This window comes from Gossypium hirsutum, chromosome A13 (genome assembly GCF_007990345.1).
Source record: "Gossypium hirsutum isolate 1008001.06 chromosome A13, Gossypium_hirsutum_v2.1, whole genome shotgun sequence".
NCBI classification, from domain to species: Eukaryota; Viridiplantae; Streptophyta; class Magnoliopsida; order Malvales; family Malvaceae; genus Gossypium; species Gossypium hirsutum.
This window is the reverse complement of record NC_053436.1, coordinates 93680569-93698622: the sequence shown is the minus strand read 5'-3', so window position 1 is coordinate 93698622 and position 18054 is coordinate 93680569. Positions and strand designations below refer to the sequence as shown.

General features: G+C 33.5%; 3 protein-coding genes across 5 annotated transcripts; all 3 read left to right on the top strand.

Moving 5' to 3' along the window:
- The first annotated feature begins 1998 nt into the window (after positions 1-1998).
- Positions 1999-5030, top strand: LOC121212478 (FRIGIDA-like protein 1). Its single transcript, XM_041085281.1, has 3 exons — positions 1999-3044; positions 3953-4128; positions 4221-5030. The coding sequence occupies exons 1-3, from the start codon at positions 2084-2086 to the stop codon at positions 4818-4820; spliced, it is 1737 nt and encodes a 578-aa protein (XP_040941215.1). The 5' UTR covers positions 1999-2083; the 3' UTR covers positions 4821-5030.
- Positions 5031-7258: 2228 nt separating this feature from the next.
- On the top strand, positions 7259-11672 carry LOC107895229 (probable WRKY transcription factor 20). Of its 3 annotated transcripts, none has more exons than XM_041085278.1 (6): positions 7259-7693; positions 9062-9220; positions 9503-10043; positions 10128-10260; positions 10345-10500; positions 10860-11672. In XM_041085278.1, exons 1-6 carry the CDS (start codon positions 7460-7462, stop codon positions 11347-11349), a joined length of 1713 nt encoding a protein of 570 aa, XP_040941212.1. In that variant the 5' UTR covers positions 7259-7459; the 3' UTR covers positions 11350-11672. The 3 variants fall into 3 exon arrangements, with proteins under 3 accessions (XP_040941212.1, XP_040941214.1, XP_040941213.1); XM_041085280.1 differs by lacking the exon at positions 7259-7693 and adding an exon at positions 8060-8769 and having other exon boundaries at positions 9513-10043; XM_041085279.1 differs by lacking the exon at positions 7259-7693 and adding an exon at positions 8062-8769.
- A 642-nt stretch (positions 11673-12314) lies between these two features.
- Positions 12315-13883, top strand: LOC107895230 (uncharacterized). The gene is made up of 2 exons (XM_016820506.2): positions 12315-13089; positions 13260-13883. The coding sequence occupies exons 1-2, from the start codon at positions 12867-12869 to the stop codon at positions 13859-13861; spliced, it is 825 nt and encodes a 274-aa protein (XP_016675995.1). The 5' UTR covers positions 12315-12866; the 3' UTR covers positions 13862-13883.
- Positions 13884-18054: the final 4171 nt, after the last annotated feature.

The following is an 18054-nucleotide window of genomic DNA, read 5'->3' as shown; positions in this document are numbered from 1 at the left end:
CGACTAAAGCGGAAATCAAGTCATATCGCAGATCAAAAGTCCGAATCAATGCTGCTGATCCAAACCTGGCTAACTCCAAGAACGGTATTAGTCGTTCATTTGGCTGAAACCCTATACTATTAACACGGCTTCTCAATACGCGGTACGACTCCTGACATTATTATATTATCGATATAATTAATACAATATAATTTAATTCAACAAATAACATGACTATGAAATAAAAATTTTATTACCATCTCCTTAATGGTACTTGATATGTGATTTGTATTATCAATCAAAGAACCCATTTGTTACAAATCTGCAATTAAAAAAAATTGAATTCATTTTTTCTTATTTCAAAAGATACAATAAATTTTTTCAAATTTTAGAAATAAACACAATAAATATCTCATAATTTCTCATTTTTTACCTACAATTTTTTTATGTTAGATAACAATAATAATATAATTAAAAACATATAAACTATCTAAATATAAAAAACATACGAATTAAAAAAAAGAACTAGAAACATACCTAATTAAAAGAACTTCCAAATAACCTATAGAATTATGTAACAACAAATTTAATCAACATTTTAATAAATCAATAAAAATTATCAAATAAATATATAATAATATAAAATTACATTATATAAAAATTACATTAAAAATCACAAAACACTAAACTATAAACACTAACAATTTATAATCATATACTAACACAAAATAACTATAAAATTATTTTTTAAATACATTACTAAAAAAAAATCACAATACACTAATACACACTAAACCACTAAACACTAACAATATATAACCTAATCTTAAATTACTAATAAAATAGCTATAAAAATATATTACTAAAAAAATCACAATACACTAATACACTAAACCACTAAACAGTAACAATTTATATAACCTAATCTCAAATTACTAATAAAATAGCTATAAAAATATTTTTAAAAATATATTACTAAAAAAATTACAATACGCTAATATACTAAACCACTAAACACTAACAATTTATATAACCTAATCTTAAATTACTGATAAAATAGCTATAAAATTATTTTTTTAAAAATATATTACTAAAAAAATCACAATACACTAATACACTAAACTACTAAACACTAACAATTTATATAATCAAATCAACTATAAAATTATTTTTTAAAAAAATATATTATTACTAAAAAATCACAATACACTAATACACTAAACACTAACAATTTGTAACATAATCCCATAAATTATTAACAAAACAAATAACTATAACAAAATACAAAAAAAAACTAATAATTTATAACATAATCATGAACTACTAACAAAATAATTATACAATTTTTTAAAAAAATTATATTACTAAAAACTCACAAAACACCATAATTTATAATAAATTACTAAAATAATACATTACCTTTTTTTTCTTCTTCTTCCTTCTTCTTCTTCTTCTCTTTTCTCTCCTTTCTTTCTCACAGTCGGTGGCTGCTTCAATATGGGGGACCATGCTTATAAGGTCCCCCATAAAATTTTTTTTCCCATGAGTGATAGGACTCATGCATGAGAAAAATGGGCAGCATGCAGGGGGAAGGCAGCAGCAGCAGGGGGTGTTGTGCCTACCTGTCAGGCACGACTACCTGACAAGCTCGACCCATTTCGGGTATTTTTTACCCGTATAAAACCCGTATTTTTACATATATATTAATATAAATATTAAAAAAAGAATATAATAATAATTTTTTAAACGAAAAAATTTAATATTAAAAAAATCGATTGTGCCTATAAGGTAGGCACGACCTAAAAAAATATACCATTTTCGTAATTAATCTGGCTGACGACCTATTTTGGCTTATAAATTTTTTTTATAATATTGAGGTAAAAAACCTAAATAAGAAACATTATTTTTAAAATACATCTATAATTAAATTCAAATAATTTTTTAATAATAGAATAATATTTTATATAAAGCCCGGCCCAAAAAAACTCAATTTCCAGATGGTATGCATTATTTTTTCTTCTGCTATTTATTTGTTAGGTATTTTTAAAAAAATTAGTCCAGAATTTTAACAATTCGGTAGTTGATCTCTCCAAAACCAAAAGGAATGTCATCGGAAAATCGCTCGGCGACGCCGTCGCTGAGTAGTATTGAATCGGCAATCAAACTCATTGACGTCAAAAAGGACGAACTGAAGAGAGCGTTCGATGATCTCCAAGCCAACTCTCAGCGCCTCTCTTCTTTCTCTATCTCCTGGTCCGACCTCGACTCTCACTTCACCGCTCTTCAAAATTCCGTCACTCAACGCTTCCGCATCCTCCTGTCTCGCGAAGCCATTCACAACCCAATTGATCACGTCCCCACTCAACCACTCGCCTCTAAGCAGGGTGACCCATCCGCTCCACACCCGTTAACCGAACAAGACCCAGTTGACTCGGTGGTTAATCAGCCATTAACTCATCTTTTACCGTTGGATAGTGATAAACCATCGTCTTCAAATTCGTTGAGCGTGCAGTCCGATGGTTCGGTTCCGCCGTCAGGCAACATTGACTCGGTGGTGACTCGACCAGAACTGAAGAAATTTTGTGAGAGAATGGATGGCAAGGGGTTGAGGAAATACATAAACGACCACGTAAAAGAGCGGGAAGCTATCAGAATGGAGCTTCCCTGTGCACTGCAGAGTGCTACGGACCCTGGGGCAATGGTTTTGGATGCAATGGAGGGGTTTTACGCTGAGAATTCGCAGTCTAAAGGTGAGAAAGACCCTGAATTTCTCGGATTAAGGAGGGTTTGTGTGGTTTTATTGGAGCAGTTAATGGAAACTGGTTTAAGCTTCAGTGAAGAAGTGAGGGAGAGAGCAAAGAAGTTAGCTTTAGAGTGGAAAGGCAAGGTTAGGTTGCGCAAAGATAACTCTTTGGAGACATCGGCGTTTTTGCATTTAGTGGCAACTTATAGTTTGGGAGCTATGTTTGATAAAGAGGAGCTTGTTGATTACTTCTTTACCATTGCTAAATTTCGTCAAGCTACCATGTTGTGTAGGTCAATTGGTTTAGGGGAGAAAGTTCATGGTAAGATCATTAGTTTCTTGATTGAATGCAATGCTTATCTTGTGCATTTGATTTTAGGGTTGAGTATTTTGCTTGTTTCCCATGTTTTATGTGCATATAAATTTCGTTAATTGGTCCGCGGCTGAGTGTTTTATCATGAATGCTTGATATAGATTATCAGGTGTGATAGAGCTTTTATGAATTGGAGTTTTCATGTATGGATTGATATGTCAAGCCTGGATATGTCTATCTGTTTAAGGTATATTATTCACGGAGTCGCTATTGGTTTCTTGGTTGGATTTGATTCTTTTTACAATCACTTAGGCTTTTTTTTGGTTGGTTTTATGCTTCTTTTCCACCATTTATGTGAATTTAAAGTTCTCTTACTGCATACCGGTGATCGGTTATTGGTTAGATGAATTTCTGTCTTCTCATTCCTGCATCATATTGGAAACATAGAACTTTGAAATTTTAGGGAGTTGTGTGATCTTTTGTCATTCTATTGTTGGATGCCTTAAATTTTGATGCAACTGCTTAGGAAATTATGGTACTTTTTCGCTATATTAGAAAGAAATTATATATTATTTTGATAGAAGACTCACATTGATTAAAAGGTTTATGGTTAGAATGGTTTAGTCTGTAGTCACCGGCAAGAAGCAAGTGAAACACATAATAAACACAGTGCCTTCCTAAAAGATGAAAATTAGTTTCATGGGTAGATCTTCTTGTTCCATCAAATCAAGGTGTGCATGTGTAATTGTGTAGTATATTGTTCTCTTATTCAATAATCAGCTCAAGTTGTAATACAGGGTCATTGATCATATTTTTTCTAGAAGTTACATAATTTTCTGCCCCATTTGAGTTTTAGAAATCTCTCTCCCTCATACTAGTAGCTTCTGACGAAAACAGCCTTACCTTTTGTTTTGCAGATTTGATTCAAAAACTTTTAGATAGTGGCAAACAGTTGCTTGCTGTGAGATTTATATTTGAGTTTGGGCTAGCTGAAAAATTCTCACCTGTGCCTCTTTTGGAAGAGTATCTGAATGAGACAAAGAAGCTTGCTCAGCAAGTATGCCAGAATGGAAAGAATACTCTTAAGTCACAGGTAAACTTTCATTTCCTACAAACCTTTCCAAGTATGAGACTTGAGTATTCGATTTTTATTTTATTTTATACCAATTACATTTCCTCATGCAGAATGAGGCCACTAGTAAAGAAATTGGTGCCTTGAAATCTGTCATTAAAATAATTGAAGAGCACAAGCTAGAAACTCAATATTCGCGGGAGCCCCTTCAGAAACGTATTGAGCAGCTTGAGAAGCAGCTGGCAAACAGAAAACCCCCTGCAACACCTGCTGCACCCAAGCCTCAGCAGCTGCAGGCCAGTCAGCCGGTGGCTCAGCAGGCGAAGAAGAAGAAGAAGCAGGCACAAGGAAAGCAGCAACAGAGTGCCAACAAGCATCCTAAAACAACTGCTAGTGTTGTTCATGCAGCACCCTTATTGAGTGCTGCTGGTTCAACTTCTGCAGTTGCTCCATTCCAGCCGCCTGGTTTATTGCTGGATCATTCTGCTGCATATTTAAGCTCATCACCCATTCCTTTTGGCTTCCCAGGTCCCACTGCGGTTAATCCTTATGCCGGCCCATCAGCTGCAATGTATGGTTTGGCAGGAGCACCTATGGGTTTCCCTGTGAATCCAAACTCCTCTGCATCTCATTTATATAATTATGATAGGCTGCCTACTTACGGTGCATATGGTTTTCCACCACAATTCCATCCATCTTACCATCCAAAGTAGCTTGTGGCTTGGTATTACTAGGATATTTCTTATATTTGTTGACAGACTATTCTTGACAGGTTGAGGCTTCATTTATTGATAATTTTGCTAACTCGTCATCAGAAGGTTTATGTAAATTATGGTTTAGTTTTCAATCTAGAAAACTGTAGCACCCTTAATCTTGTTTATATGAAATAAAACAAGAAAGACAAGATTGCTTGGATTTGGAAATCATTTTTTGGTTGTACTGATGCAAATACATGTGCTTACCTCGCCCCGCCCGCCCCGATTTTAAACTATTAGCCGTTCTAGCAATGTGGTTAACCATAGGAGGTTAGCCCATCCGGCTTTGTTTCTTTTCATCACTGAGTCAGCCTATCCTCACTATATTTACCATTTAACGCTGACCATATATGGGCTTTGTTTGATAACTGGTTATTTTGCTCAACAACATCAGGGCTTTTACAGTCCTAGCCTAGGTGATTAATGTTGAAGCTGATCAATATTTTTATTCCTCTCTGAGACAAGATTGTTCATTTATGAAACTTCTCCACTATAAACACTTAAAGGGAGGCTCTCCTGTCTTCTTTTCATGTTTAATGCTGACATTCATGTTCCTTTTGTCTGGTTTTCCACAGTACTCTGTAATCCCAAATATTCTTTTTTAAATTTAGTTTTATATTGAAATAAACTCTTAATATACATCAATTTTATGTTAGATGACTTATTTGGGTATAATAATAGAACTATAAATGTATAAGGATTTATTTAAGAAAAATGAGATAATTTAGGATTCCTTTTAAAAATTTTTTTTTAGCTTTATGCATTTTACTCAATTTCCTTTGTCTCATTCTACAATGATTCAAGCTATAATCATGAATGCTGATAAGCTTTTGCAGAAACAAAGTCTATTTGGTACTTACAATAATGCTCATTTTTAACCTTTTTGAGACAATGTCACCGAATTCTTACTTTGGTCCCCATGATAATAATTATATGTCCTTAATGTTTTTATAGTAATGTTGTATTTTATTACAAGCAACAACATCATTTAAAAGAAGAAATGTGTTTTTGCAAACACCTAGATGCGATTGATTTATGCCGTAATTTGTAATTGTGATATTTAAATAAAATTTGAAGTTAAATTCCAATATCTATAATATATATTTAAAAAAAAACAGTTTTTTCTTATAAAAAAATTGTCTCGGATAAATTTTCAAAATATCAACTTAGTGTTATAGTTAAAAAGGTTGTCTTTTGCTCATGGCTTATCTAAGAGCCTAATATAAATAATTATAAACTAGATTTAGATGTATTAAAAAGGTAAAGGAGACTTCCATTTTGAAGCTCAATTTTTTCCCACTATTATTAAAGGAGTTGCTAGTTATCTCTAATTTTAGAAGGTTTTTACATTAAATTATAGAGCTTGAAGAAAAGGGTAAAAGAAACCTAATGGGGAAAGGTTAGATCTTTGTTAGATTTGGGGTTTGATTAATATAGTTTAACCAATTTAGTAATTTTCTTTTAATGTCACTTGTTTCACGTTTTATGTCCTCATATTTTCACTTCAAATTTTGTTATAGATAGTGGCTTTAGCATTTGTCAATTAATATATTAGGGTTTATTCATTCATCATCATGAATAATTTTAATTTTAGTGAAATAATATTATCTAATTATTAGAGTTGTTTTTAATAAGGTATAATATTTGACACATTGTTATTATATCAGGGGTTAACAAGTCTTTTATAAAGTATAGTAAAATATTAAAAAATAAACATATAACAATTTTTGAAAGCTACTTATAGAATAAAAAATATACATTGTCAGTATACTAAATACTACTCTTTTAACAATAAACTAATTTTAATAATTAAGTAATACATTAGCAGGTTGTTAGTTTTTCTTTGTTTATTTTAATAAGTCTTAAAAGTATATCTACTACAAAGAGTCTTGACTCGTAAAGGAGTGAGATTAAAATTTTTTATCATAAATTTAATATAGGTTGAAATCCTACCCTACAACTCCCATCTACTATGAGGATGAAAGGGACAAAAAAAAAATGGAAAACTATTTTTTATAAAGAATTTTAAAAAATAATTTTTCATATACAAATAAAAAAATTAAACATTTTTTATTGAAAAGACTATATGTAAGAGGGTAGTTTTTTTTTAAATTGCATTTTATGATTTTATATAAAATATACACCCTTATAAATATAATAATATAACTTAATTTATATATAAAAAAATTAATAATTTTTTTACAGAATTACTATATAATTAGCTCCTAATGTCAGTTCAATAAAAATTTTAAATAAAAATATAGATATAAATCAATAGTTAAATTTTGAGCTAAACAATTTTTTCATTAATAAACAATTTTTGAATTTTAAATAAATTAATATGTATGAAATTACAAATGTATCCTATATAAGACATCAATGTCAAATTCTGTTGCGCTCTTGTGACAATCATCTCATACTTTAATGACTTGAACAATTTTGAAGCTTTAATTTTTAATTAAAGACAACTCAAAAAAAATGTAAAAACTTAATTTACTTATATACCCCTCCCTCCTTTTTTTTCCCCTTCTAATTGACAAAAAAATCAAATCCATTTTGACTCTTTTTCTTTAGCTGCCTTGTTTTCCTCTTTGACAATGGAGGAACAAATACTAGCTTCTTCTTCAGCTGCTGCTGCTGCTGCTGCTGCTTCTGCTTCTGCTTCTGCTACTCAGCACGATCTATCGGCTTCAGCTGCTTCTAGTGGAGCTCGCTACAAGCTGGTGGCTCCGGCTAAGCTACCGATCTCAAGGTCGGCTTGTATTACGATCCCGCCTGGGCTTAGTCCTTCTTCTTTTTTGGAGTCTCCTGTTCTTCTTTCAGATGTTAAGGTTAGACCTCCTTTTTTATGTCTTTTTGGGGTTGGATCGGTTTTGGGTTGTGTTTGTTTCCTGAGAAAATAGAGGAAAAGCTGGCTACTTTATAAAATTCACTGGTAAATTTAATTTCTTTTCTTTTTATTTTTCTTAAATAAAAAACCTAAGATTCCTTTTTTAATTGACTGAGGAAATCAACAATGTGAGCTTCGAAGTTTTGATTTTTATCTTTTGGAGTAGCCTTTTAGTGGGATTTTTTTTTTCTGTTTGGTTGGCTAGGTTTTTGAATGAAGTTATTGGATTTATTTTAAGCTAAAGAGATGCTTAAGAAAAACAAAAAAAAAAAGGTTACTTAATTTGCTCTTTTTTTTTTGGGGGGGGGGATGTGGGGGTGTTCTTTAAAATGCTTGATTTTATATTTGAAGTGGTTGATGTTATTGGGACCTTAAAAGAAAAGAATAAAAAGATTCCGATGCTTTGATATTGCAATCATCAGATAAATTATGAGATATGGCAACTTAATGTCCATGGATTTGTATATTGTGGAAGGAGGAATAAAGCTTTTCTTTGTATATCTATCTATCTATCTATCTATATATATATTTGTAAGTATAAATCTTGATTGAACTTTTTTTTAAATACTGCTGTTTTTTTTACATAATGAATCTTCCTCTATTGGTCGTGGGAATTGTGGCTTTTTACATTTTCAGTGGTTGAACTGGTTGTATAGGTGAGGACGTTCTAGAGAATTTTCCCCTTTTTGTAATGTAAGAATATAGAATAGATACTGATGATGAAATGAATGGATTGATGCTTGTTTAAAATTAATTGTTTGATTTGGATCAAAGGATTGGTTTTTGTTTAATGTGTGGTGCAATGCAAGGAGGCAGTGAAATGAATGGGTGGAAAATGTAAAGTTGGTGAGTCAAGTTGAAGGGAAGAGACATGATTGCCTGTGACTCATTGGTCGGTTTTCTTTTTCTGCTATAAAGGAGGCTTCTTGAAGGGGTTGTAGATCACGTAAGGGTGGCTGCATAACCCAATTGAGGAGATCGGTTGGAGGTTTTACAAACTTGTTTTCCATATCAAGTGTAGGGTTTACTGGAAGTACATGAATATTTATTGAAAGAATTTTGCTTTTACTCACCTTTATTTGGTTTGTTTTGGAATCTTCTTCTTAAGTTCTATTTGGAACTAAGTAATCATGTTGGCGTTAATTTGTTTAATCTTAGATCACTAGCTCAATTTGAGCTTTATATACTTGTTCATGATCATGAGAATAGTAACTGGAAATTTATCAGTTGTTGTTTGTCGGTGAATGAAAGTGAAGTAGTTTTGTAGAACTACACTGAATAATTTGTTGTTTGCTTTTTGTTCTTCCAGGCAGAGCCTTCACCGACTACTGGTTCTCTCATTAAGCCTCAGGCAGTGCATGGCTCTGTTAATTCTAGTACATATTCAGTGACTGCTGCGTGTTCTAATGCTTTTGATGAAAGAAATCCAAGCTGCTTTGAGTTTAGACCCCATCCTAGATCAAATCTGGTAATTTCCTTTCTTGTTTCGTTGCCCCCTGTAGTTAATGGGCAATCATTTCATATTTCTATATAGCCATAGTTATATGGTTAGGTGTTCATCTAGAATCCCGATTTCATGTGCCATTGGGAACTAATGTTTTAGGTAGCTGGTGAGAACACCTAAAATTAGCATCCTATTATCTCTTCTTTATCTTGATTTTTCATTACTGACATCGTTATCAATGTTCATTATGGCCTGCTGCTTGTATGGTCTATATCATCCTTGTCTAAAGGTTTTTGCTTATTCAAGGCACCTGCAGATTTAAACCATCTTAGAAGCGAACAATCTCTGCAGATCCAAGGTCAATTCCAGACTATATCATATAATTCATCAGCTTTGGTTAAGAGCGAGATGGCAGGCTCCTCAAATGAGTTGAGTCTCTCGGTACCATTTCATACAGCTACTTCTGTGGCTAGTGCTTCTGCTGAAATCGATGTAGACGAATTAAACCAGAGTGGGAACTCAAATAGTGGGATGCTGTCAGGGCAGACTGATCATAGAGTAAGTGGCTCATCCACGATATCAGATGATGGATACAACTGGAGAAAGTATGGACAGAAACATGTTAAAGGAAGTGAATTTCCACGCAGTTATTACAAATGTACACATCCTAATTGTGAAGTGAAAAAGCTATTTGAGCGATCTCATGATGGACAGATTACGGAGATAATATACAAAGGTACACATGATCATCCTAAACCTCAACCTAGCCGCCGGTATTCTTCTGGAAATACAATGTCTGTACAAGAGGAAAGATTTGACAAGGTGCCACCTTTGACTGGTAGAGATGGTAAGAAAAGCTACACATTTAGTTTTTCTATATGTTGATTACATCTTAAGTTATGAATTAATCTTTCATTTTTCCCCGTTTTAGACAAGTCATCCAACATGTATGGCCAGATGGCTCATAGTATTGAACCAAATAATACAGCAGATTCATCTCCGGTCACAGCTAATGATGATAATGTGGATGATGTTGATGATGATGATCCTTTCTCAAAGCGAAGGTATTGTTATTTTTCACATGAAGGTTTAACTTTCTACTCTGTGGTTTTGTCTGCTTGCTAATTGATATTATCGAATATGAGCAGGAAGATGGATGGGGGGATTGATATCATTCCTGTGGTGAAGCCTATACGGGAACCACGTGTTGTTGTACAGACTTTGAGTGAAGTTGATATCCTTGATGATGGGTATCGATGGCGCAAGTATGGGCAAAAAGTAGTGAGAGGAAATCCTAATCCTAGGTATGTATCATTAAATGAAACATGATAGAATTAGAATGTTATAAATTGCAAATCTTACCATTTAATAAAGTCATGTTTCGACATATAGTTCTTAAAACACTATATTGGTCGGCGTAAAATTCCGAAGTGCTTCGTCATAAATTAGAGAAGACAATGGATATATGTATGGATCTTCAATTCTCTTTATGCTAAGCGATATTTGTGTTTTGTTGTTTTGCTTATAGGTCCAATTCTTGCAGACTTAGAGGCACATACTTTAGGATCTTCTATTCAGTTTATGATACTGTTGACCGAATTCTTTGATCATGGTCTATTACATTATTTGATCATATTTTATTTTCTGCTTACTTTTTATGTAGGAGTTATTATAAGTGCACCAGTGCTGGTTGCCCTGTTAGAAAACACATTGAGAGGGCATCTCATGATCCGAAAGCAGTTATAACCACGTATGAGGGAAAACACAATCACGATGTCCCTACTGCAAAGACCAGTAGCCATGATATAGCCGGACCAGTAACTGTAAATGCACTATCAAGGATTAGATCAGAAGAAAATGATGCCATTAGCCTTGATCTTGGTGTTGGGATTAGCCCTGCTCCCGAGAATAGTTCGAACGAGCATCAGCAATTGCATTCTGAAGTGGTCCAAAGCCACCATCAGACTGGTGGTTCTAGTTTCAAACTACATCAAGTGACTCCAATGACAGCATACTATGGTGTTCCTAATGGTGGCATGAACCAGTATGGATCTAGAGAAGCTCCGAGTGAAGGTCTCACTGTTGACATTACACCACTAAATCATTCTTATGCATATTCCCAGACCATGGGAAGAATACTGACAGGTCCATAAATCTGTTAACAATGAAGGTGACAAGCAATAAAACATGAACAGTATTTCTTTTTTCCATCTTTTTGGCTGGTAAAAGAAAAGTAGAAATATTATTCTGAAAATATGTCTTGTTCTCACTCTCTCTCCCTATATATATAAATATTGGTTTACTGTCTGAGCTGATCTTGTTAACTGGCGTACAAACTACCTTCTGCTGCAAATCAGTCATTGTATTAACTTTGGTGTTTGTACTAATGTGGAACTGGTATATGTATTATTTTCTTACAGAGAAGTGTTGTAAAACAAGTTCTTGAAATAGAAATTGTAAGAAACATGTTTATCCATTTTGTCTTCAACTTCTTAGATAGATAATTTGTGATTTATACAATGTATACCTGTGTTTTTCTTGACCATTGCCTCTCAGATACCGTGCCTCAAATCAAATCTTTACTAGACATTTTGATGGATTATTTTTCAAACATTATCCAGAGAAAAAAAATGATTGCTGGAGGCTTGCTTGAGACATAGGCAAATGATTGACCAAACATGTGAAGAATCCAAGGTTAGATCTTGGACATAATGATTGTTGATTGAAGGGTGAGATTCAATTGCAGACAACTTGTTCTCGGTACTGGGGTATAAAAGTACAAAATAAGCTATAATTTCTCTTTGTTTGGAATGCATTAACAACTACTTTTGTTCTTGTTGCATGTGAATTGTGAACCATTTGAAAAGAACCTTTTAGAAGAACAAAAGAAAACATGCTTAGTATTTTGTCACATTCTAGACTAGAGACAAATCTTTCATAAAGTGTCTAATTTGTTATCTCACTGGTATGGATGAATTTCTGGTTTGAAACTGCTTTCGAGCACACTTCAAGAATTTTTTTTTTGTATTAAGTTTTACTCGAGATTTCCTTATTCATTCTCGACATATTTGAAGGTTTAATCTTCCAAATAGGTTGAAAAATTATATAAAGAGAATTATAGAAGTTGGTCGCTATGCTTATGATGGTAATATTTTGAATTGAACAGATATTTATAGTTTTTTATATTAGGTAGCCTTAGCTTGCAGTCTTGTTTTGAACTTGAGTAGGGTAGACACTATAAATGCACTGTTGATAGAATCCAAAACCCTTTAAAGTCTCCCATTTTGTCTTTGTTTTGGGCAGGGATGGTATAAGAATGTAGCCACGTTGTGACCCATATCTCCACTTGAACCCATCAATTTTTTACCATGTCTAAACAATACATCAAACTGACATGAGATTAAACTGCCACGTTTTTTGCAGGGACTATGATTGGCAATGATTACAACGTATAGAATCTGTAACTTAGTTTAATCGGTTATTTCAGGGTTTGAATTTCAATGTCTGTAATTTATATATATTTTCAACCCTTCAATTTAAGGATATGATAGGCTGTTTAAACTTGTGAAAGTAAGGGTATTATCCGGATCCGAATAATATAACGTGGAACAAGTGTAAGTCAGAAAAAAGTGTCTCCCATTGCCTTCCCTTGACAAGTTGTAAAGTATCCATGTCAGAGAGAGGGAAAACAATTGGAGAAATGCTGGCAGTTTGGGTTTCTTTGAAGGAGAATGTCAACTGTGTAGCTAAGCTGAGTGATGTGGTTGGAAGACCAGAAAAAAACTGTGGGAATTCAAGAACCCAGAACCCAGAGAAAGAGCTTGTTCATCAACTCAGAAACCCCTTTCGAGAAGCACTTTTTAGGCCAATCCATCCTAAAACTCAGTTTTGTGGTATGTCTTTTCTCTTCTTTTTGCTCACTTTTGCTTCACCCTGTGTTCCTTTAATGGCTTCCATCTTTTGTCTAAGTCTTCAACATGGTTTCTGGCTCTGCTATTAGAAATAGTTGCTACATATTCTGCATGCAATCTAACTCTGCAATGCAAGTTTTCTTTCCTATCAGAGCTCAATGTTGGTGACCCATCAAGGAACATAATTGAGTTGATTTTTCAAAGTGCGTCAATGGATCCCTCAAAGTCAAAGCCATCATGGAAGATCAAAAGGGTACTAAAAGTGAAGAACTCCATTGAAGTTCTCAAAAGGTTCGAGGATTACAGAGAAAAAGTTATCAAAAAAGCCAACCAACAACACGAGAGACATCCAAGGAGCACCATAGATGGAAACGAGCTGTTACTTTTCTATGGCACTACAATGGCTTGCTGCAGGAAGCCGAAACCGGTGCCGGAGCTCTGCAAAGACCCGAGCTGTCGAGCGTGCCGGATTATTCATTCCCGATTTGACATGGAATTCACTAGGAAAAATGGGGTTAGGTTGAGTACGAGTAGTGAAGAAGTGTGTGACAACATGGTATCTTTCAAGTTGAAGAAGTTGAAAAGGGCTGTAATTGTTTGCAGGGTGATTGCAGGGAGTATTGGCAATACCATCGATAGAACGCGTGAAGATTTTGATTCAATTGGACGTCTAGGGCCTCACTCCAACTTGGAGTATTTGGTTGTACCAAATCCCAGTGCTATACTTCCATGTTTCCTCATAGTTTTTAATTGAATTGCTAACATTTTCAGCCTAATTCAACCTCTTCTTTGTGTTTGATACTTGTATTTAACACATATATTCTGACATCATTCAAACACGTACATGAAAGAAGCATACTTCTCTCAAAACACTTAAGAGTCGAGTGATATAGATCGGTACATTTTATGTTTCCAAAGAAAAACATATGGTTAATTGTTAATGAAAATAAGTGCGATTTAGATTGTATTTTGTCCTTTTTACTTAAAAAATGAGTAAATTGATCTTTATACATTAGATTAAAAAGTAAATTGCTTATTTTAAAATTTTCATCCAATTCTACTGTTAAAAATTGGTCACTATATCAAAATGAGCTGTATGTGGCACGCCACGTGCGATTGTCTAATTATTGTGTTAGCCAAGTTAGTTTTAACAGTAGAAGATGGAATTTTTAACGGAAAGTATTAGTTTGCTCTTTCATTTAATGTACAATGGCTAATTTGACTATTTTTTTAATAAAAAGGGCAAAAAGCAATCTAATTTCTAGTACAAGTGCCATCATGGTATTTTTACCTTCTTTTTATATAAAACAAATGGTTAGATATTTTTAGTTTACTTGAAACTTAACATGCATAATTTAAATAAATAAAATATAAAATATTTATTACTAATATAGTATTTTGGATCGATATGACATAGATTCCGTGTCCAATCGAAAATTCATATTCATGACAAATATAATTTGTATATGCCACTTTTTGAAAGTTGGATTGAGACAACGGTTTACGATGTTGTGCTAATAGGGTAAAATTGAGTAAATTATTATACTAGAAAAACAACACTAGGTTTAATTCCCGGAAAAGATTGGAGGGATCGCAAATGATCCCTTTTAAAATCCAACATTCTAGACAAAATTTCCCTACAATGTAATTTAATAGCACAATATATCACTACACTTATACCCTACAAAATATTGAAAGAAAAATAAAAGCAATAAAGAACACCATAAATTTAATGAGGTTTAAAAAATTATGCCTGTGTCTCCGGACACTACCAAATATATTTTATTACAAAAGATACAAGTGAAACATTATAAATAAAGAGAGGAAAAAAGTTACCTTATGAAGAATATGACAAGTTTGGGATGATTTAAAGACGGATAAACAACCCCTATTTATATAGTACAAAATCTCCACAACTTTTAATTTTTTAAACGTGAGATTGTGCTATTTTTAACAAATCTACACCTTAGCAACTTTCTACATCTTCAATCTCTTTGCAAAATAATATTTGTTAGTGTCTTCAAATTACAACCTTTAATTTTTAACATTGATCAAGTCCAAACATAGTTGGAACTCGCAGTTACAACCTTAGTCATCATATTGGTAAGATTTAGTAGTTGAAACTTTCTAGATCTTTACTACAGCTTCTTCTAGAATATTTCGTACAAAATGATACTAGACATCAATGTGCTTCGTCCTAGTATGCTAAACTTGATTCATTGCTAACCGAATAACACTTTGACTATCTCAATGTACTTTGATATATTTTTGCCTAATTTCTAGTTCACCAAGCAACTTTTGAAGCCAAATTTCCTTTTTTACAACCTCTGTGATTGCCATATACTTCACTTCTGTAGTAGATAAAGTAATTGCTGAATGTAAAGTAGACTTCCAACTAACTAGTTCCTTTGCGAGAGTAAACACATAACCAATAGTTCATCATCATTTATCTAGATTACCAACATAGTCTAAATCACAACATCCAACCACACCATGATTATCTTCTTGCTCAAAAATCAATCCTCTATCCACTGTATGTTGGATATATTGCAAAATCTATTTTGCAACTTGACAATACTCTTTTCTTGGATCATACATATACTTGCTCATGACCCCAACTACTTGTGAAAAGTCAGGTCTTATACATACCATAGCATACATTAAGCTATCAACAACATTTGCATATGGTATCTTTAACACATATTCTCGTTCAACATAATTCTTTAGCTAGATAGAGGCATTAAGCTTGAAATGAGGAGTCAGGAAAGTGCTAATAGGTTTTGACTTTTCATTCATGCCAAAATGCTTTAGCGATTTTCTTAGTTATTGTTTCCGAGTCAAACAAAGTCTTTTCAAATTTCTATCTCGAGTTATCTCCATGCCAAGAATCTTCTTTGCTTTCCCTAGATCATTCATCTCAAACTCTTTTTTCAATTATTTCTTTAGCTTGTCAGTCTCTACCTGACTTTTGGAAGTTATCAACATATCATCAACATGAAGAAGAAAATATATGAGAGAACCATATTAAAGTTTGTGAAAATACTCACAATGATCATATTTGCTTCTAATGTACTTCTATTTTGTCATAAGCTTGTCAAATCGCTTGTACCACTATCTCGGATATTACTTTAAACCATACAATGATTTTTCAAGTTTACGCACTAAATTTTTTTTTCCAACATACTTGAATCCTTCTGGCTAAGTCATTTCTGGGGTGTTACATTTGATCGGTATTAGAGCTACAGTTTAGTTGATTCTAAGACTAACGTAGCTCGTGTGAGTCTAGCTATACATGTCATATTATATACTGTGACAGTGTAATGACTTCTGACATTTGAAAATGTGCTTTTGTATAGTAAATGGATCCTGATAGAGCTGTAGTTGATGATGTCGAGAGTATAGCGCCTGCTCCCGCGCAAGGGATAGCACTGGTTGATTCTCGACCGACTTCGAGTAACCAAGAGGGAGAGGCTAAACAAGCATTTTACCAAATGATGAACGACTGGTTTGCTTAATATATCTGGACTAATCTGGCTACACAATAACCTCCACCCCTGATTAATCCTTCTCCGATACCTGCTATACCTCAAGTGAGTGATCCGTTGAGATTACATAAGCCTCCTATTGATAAAATCAGAAAACATGAGGCTGAAGAATTCAGAGCTACTGATGATGATGATGATGAGCGAGCTGAATACTGGCTTGATAATACTATCCATGTGTTTGATGAGCTATCTTATACTCTGGATGAATGTTTGAAATGTGCCATATCTTTGCTACGATACACCGCAAATCACCAGTGCAATACACTAGTATCGGTGGTTCCGAAAGAGCGAGTGATGATCATTTTATGATTCAATAAACTAGACTACGATCACAACAAAGGCAAGCGCAACTATTGAATGGTAGTATAGTTATGGTGAGTCTAGAATATCGTATCCACAAGGACTAAAAGTACTAGTATTAACTATCTTTCTATTATTTAGCCTAAAATAAAAGGGATTTGTTTTAACCTAAAATTAACTAAACTAATTAACTAATGAATGCGACAGAGAGCGAATTGGGAAAAATACTTGAAGACAATACCTAGGAAAGAATCCACCTAGACTTCACTTATTAATCTGACTCTAAATCAAACGATTTATTCACTTGTCTTGATCCATAGAAATCCCTAAATTATATTAATATCTCTTTCAAGACTAAGAACAACTGACTCTAGGTTGATTAATTGAAATCTCTTTCTAATTAAAACCCCTATCGTTGTATTAACTCGATTTATGGATTCCCCTATTAGATTTGACTCTAATTTGACAAATTTATGTCGTCCTATTTTTAGGATTGCATGCAACTCCACTTAATTATGCTAGATCTACTCTTAAACAGAAACTTTTGCTCCACTGAATAAGCACACTAAACTTGGAATAATATCCTGAAAATATTAAAACGAGGATTAAGAACACATAATCAAGAACAAGAACAAGTATTTATCGTGTAATTCAGATAATTAAATAATAAGATCCATCGTAGGTTTCATCCTCCTTAGGTATTTAGGGAGTTTAGTTCATAATATAAAAGGAAGACATCTCAAATTTAGAAAAACAACAAGACATGAAAAACCTAAATAAACTTCGAGAGAAATTTGAATGGAGATCTTCAATCTTGACGTGGATCTACTTTTGAGATGATTCCAACGGCTTCTTTCGAGTAATTTTGGCTCTCTGCTCTTCGTCCTCCCTTTAGGTCATATTTTAGTATGTATTTATAGACTTTAGAATGCTCAGAAACCCTAAAAATTGGTTTTTTCCACGTGTTTGGAAAATAGGGAGTGATATCAACACAGGCTGCCGCGTGTGTTCAGCCCGTGTGGAATTCGTCTTGGCCGTGTGGATCTTTCAATCAGCCCGTTTTGTCTGTTTTTGGCCTATTTTCTGCTCCTTCTGTTCCCCT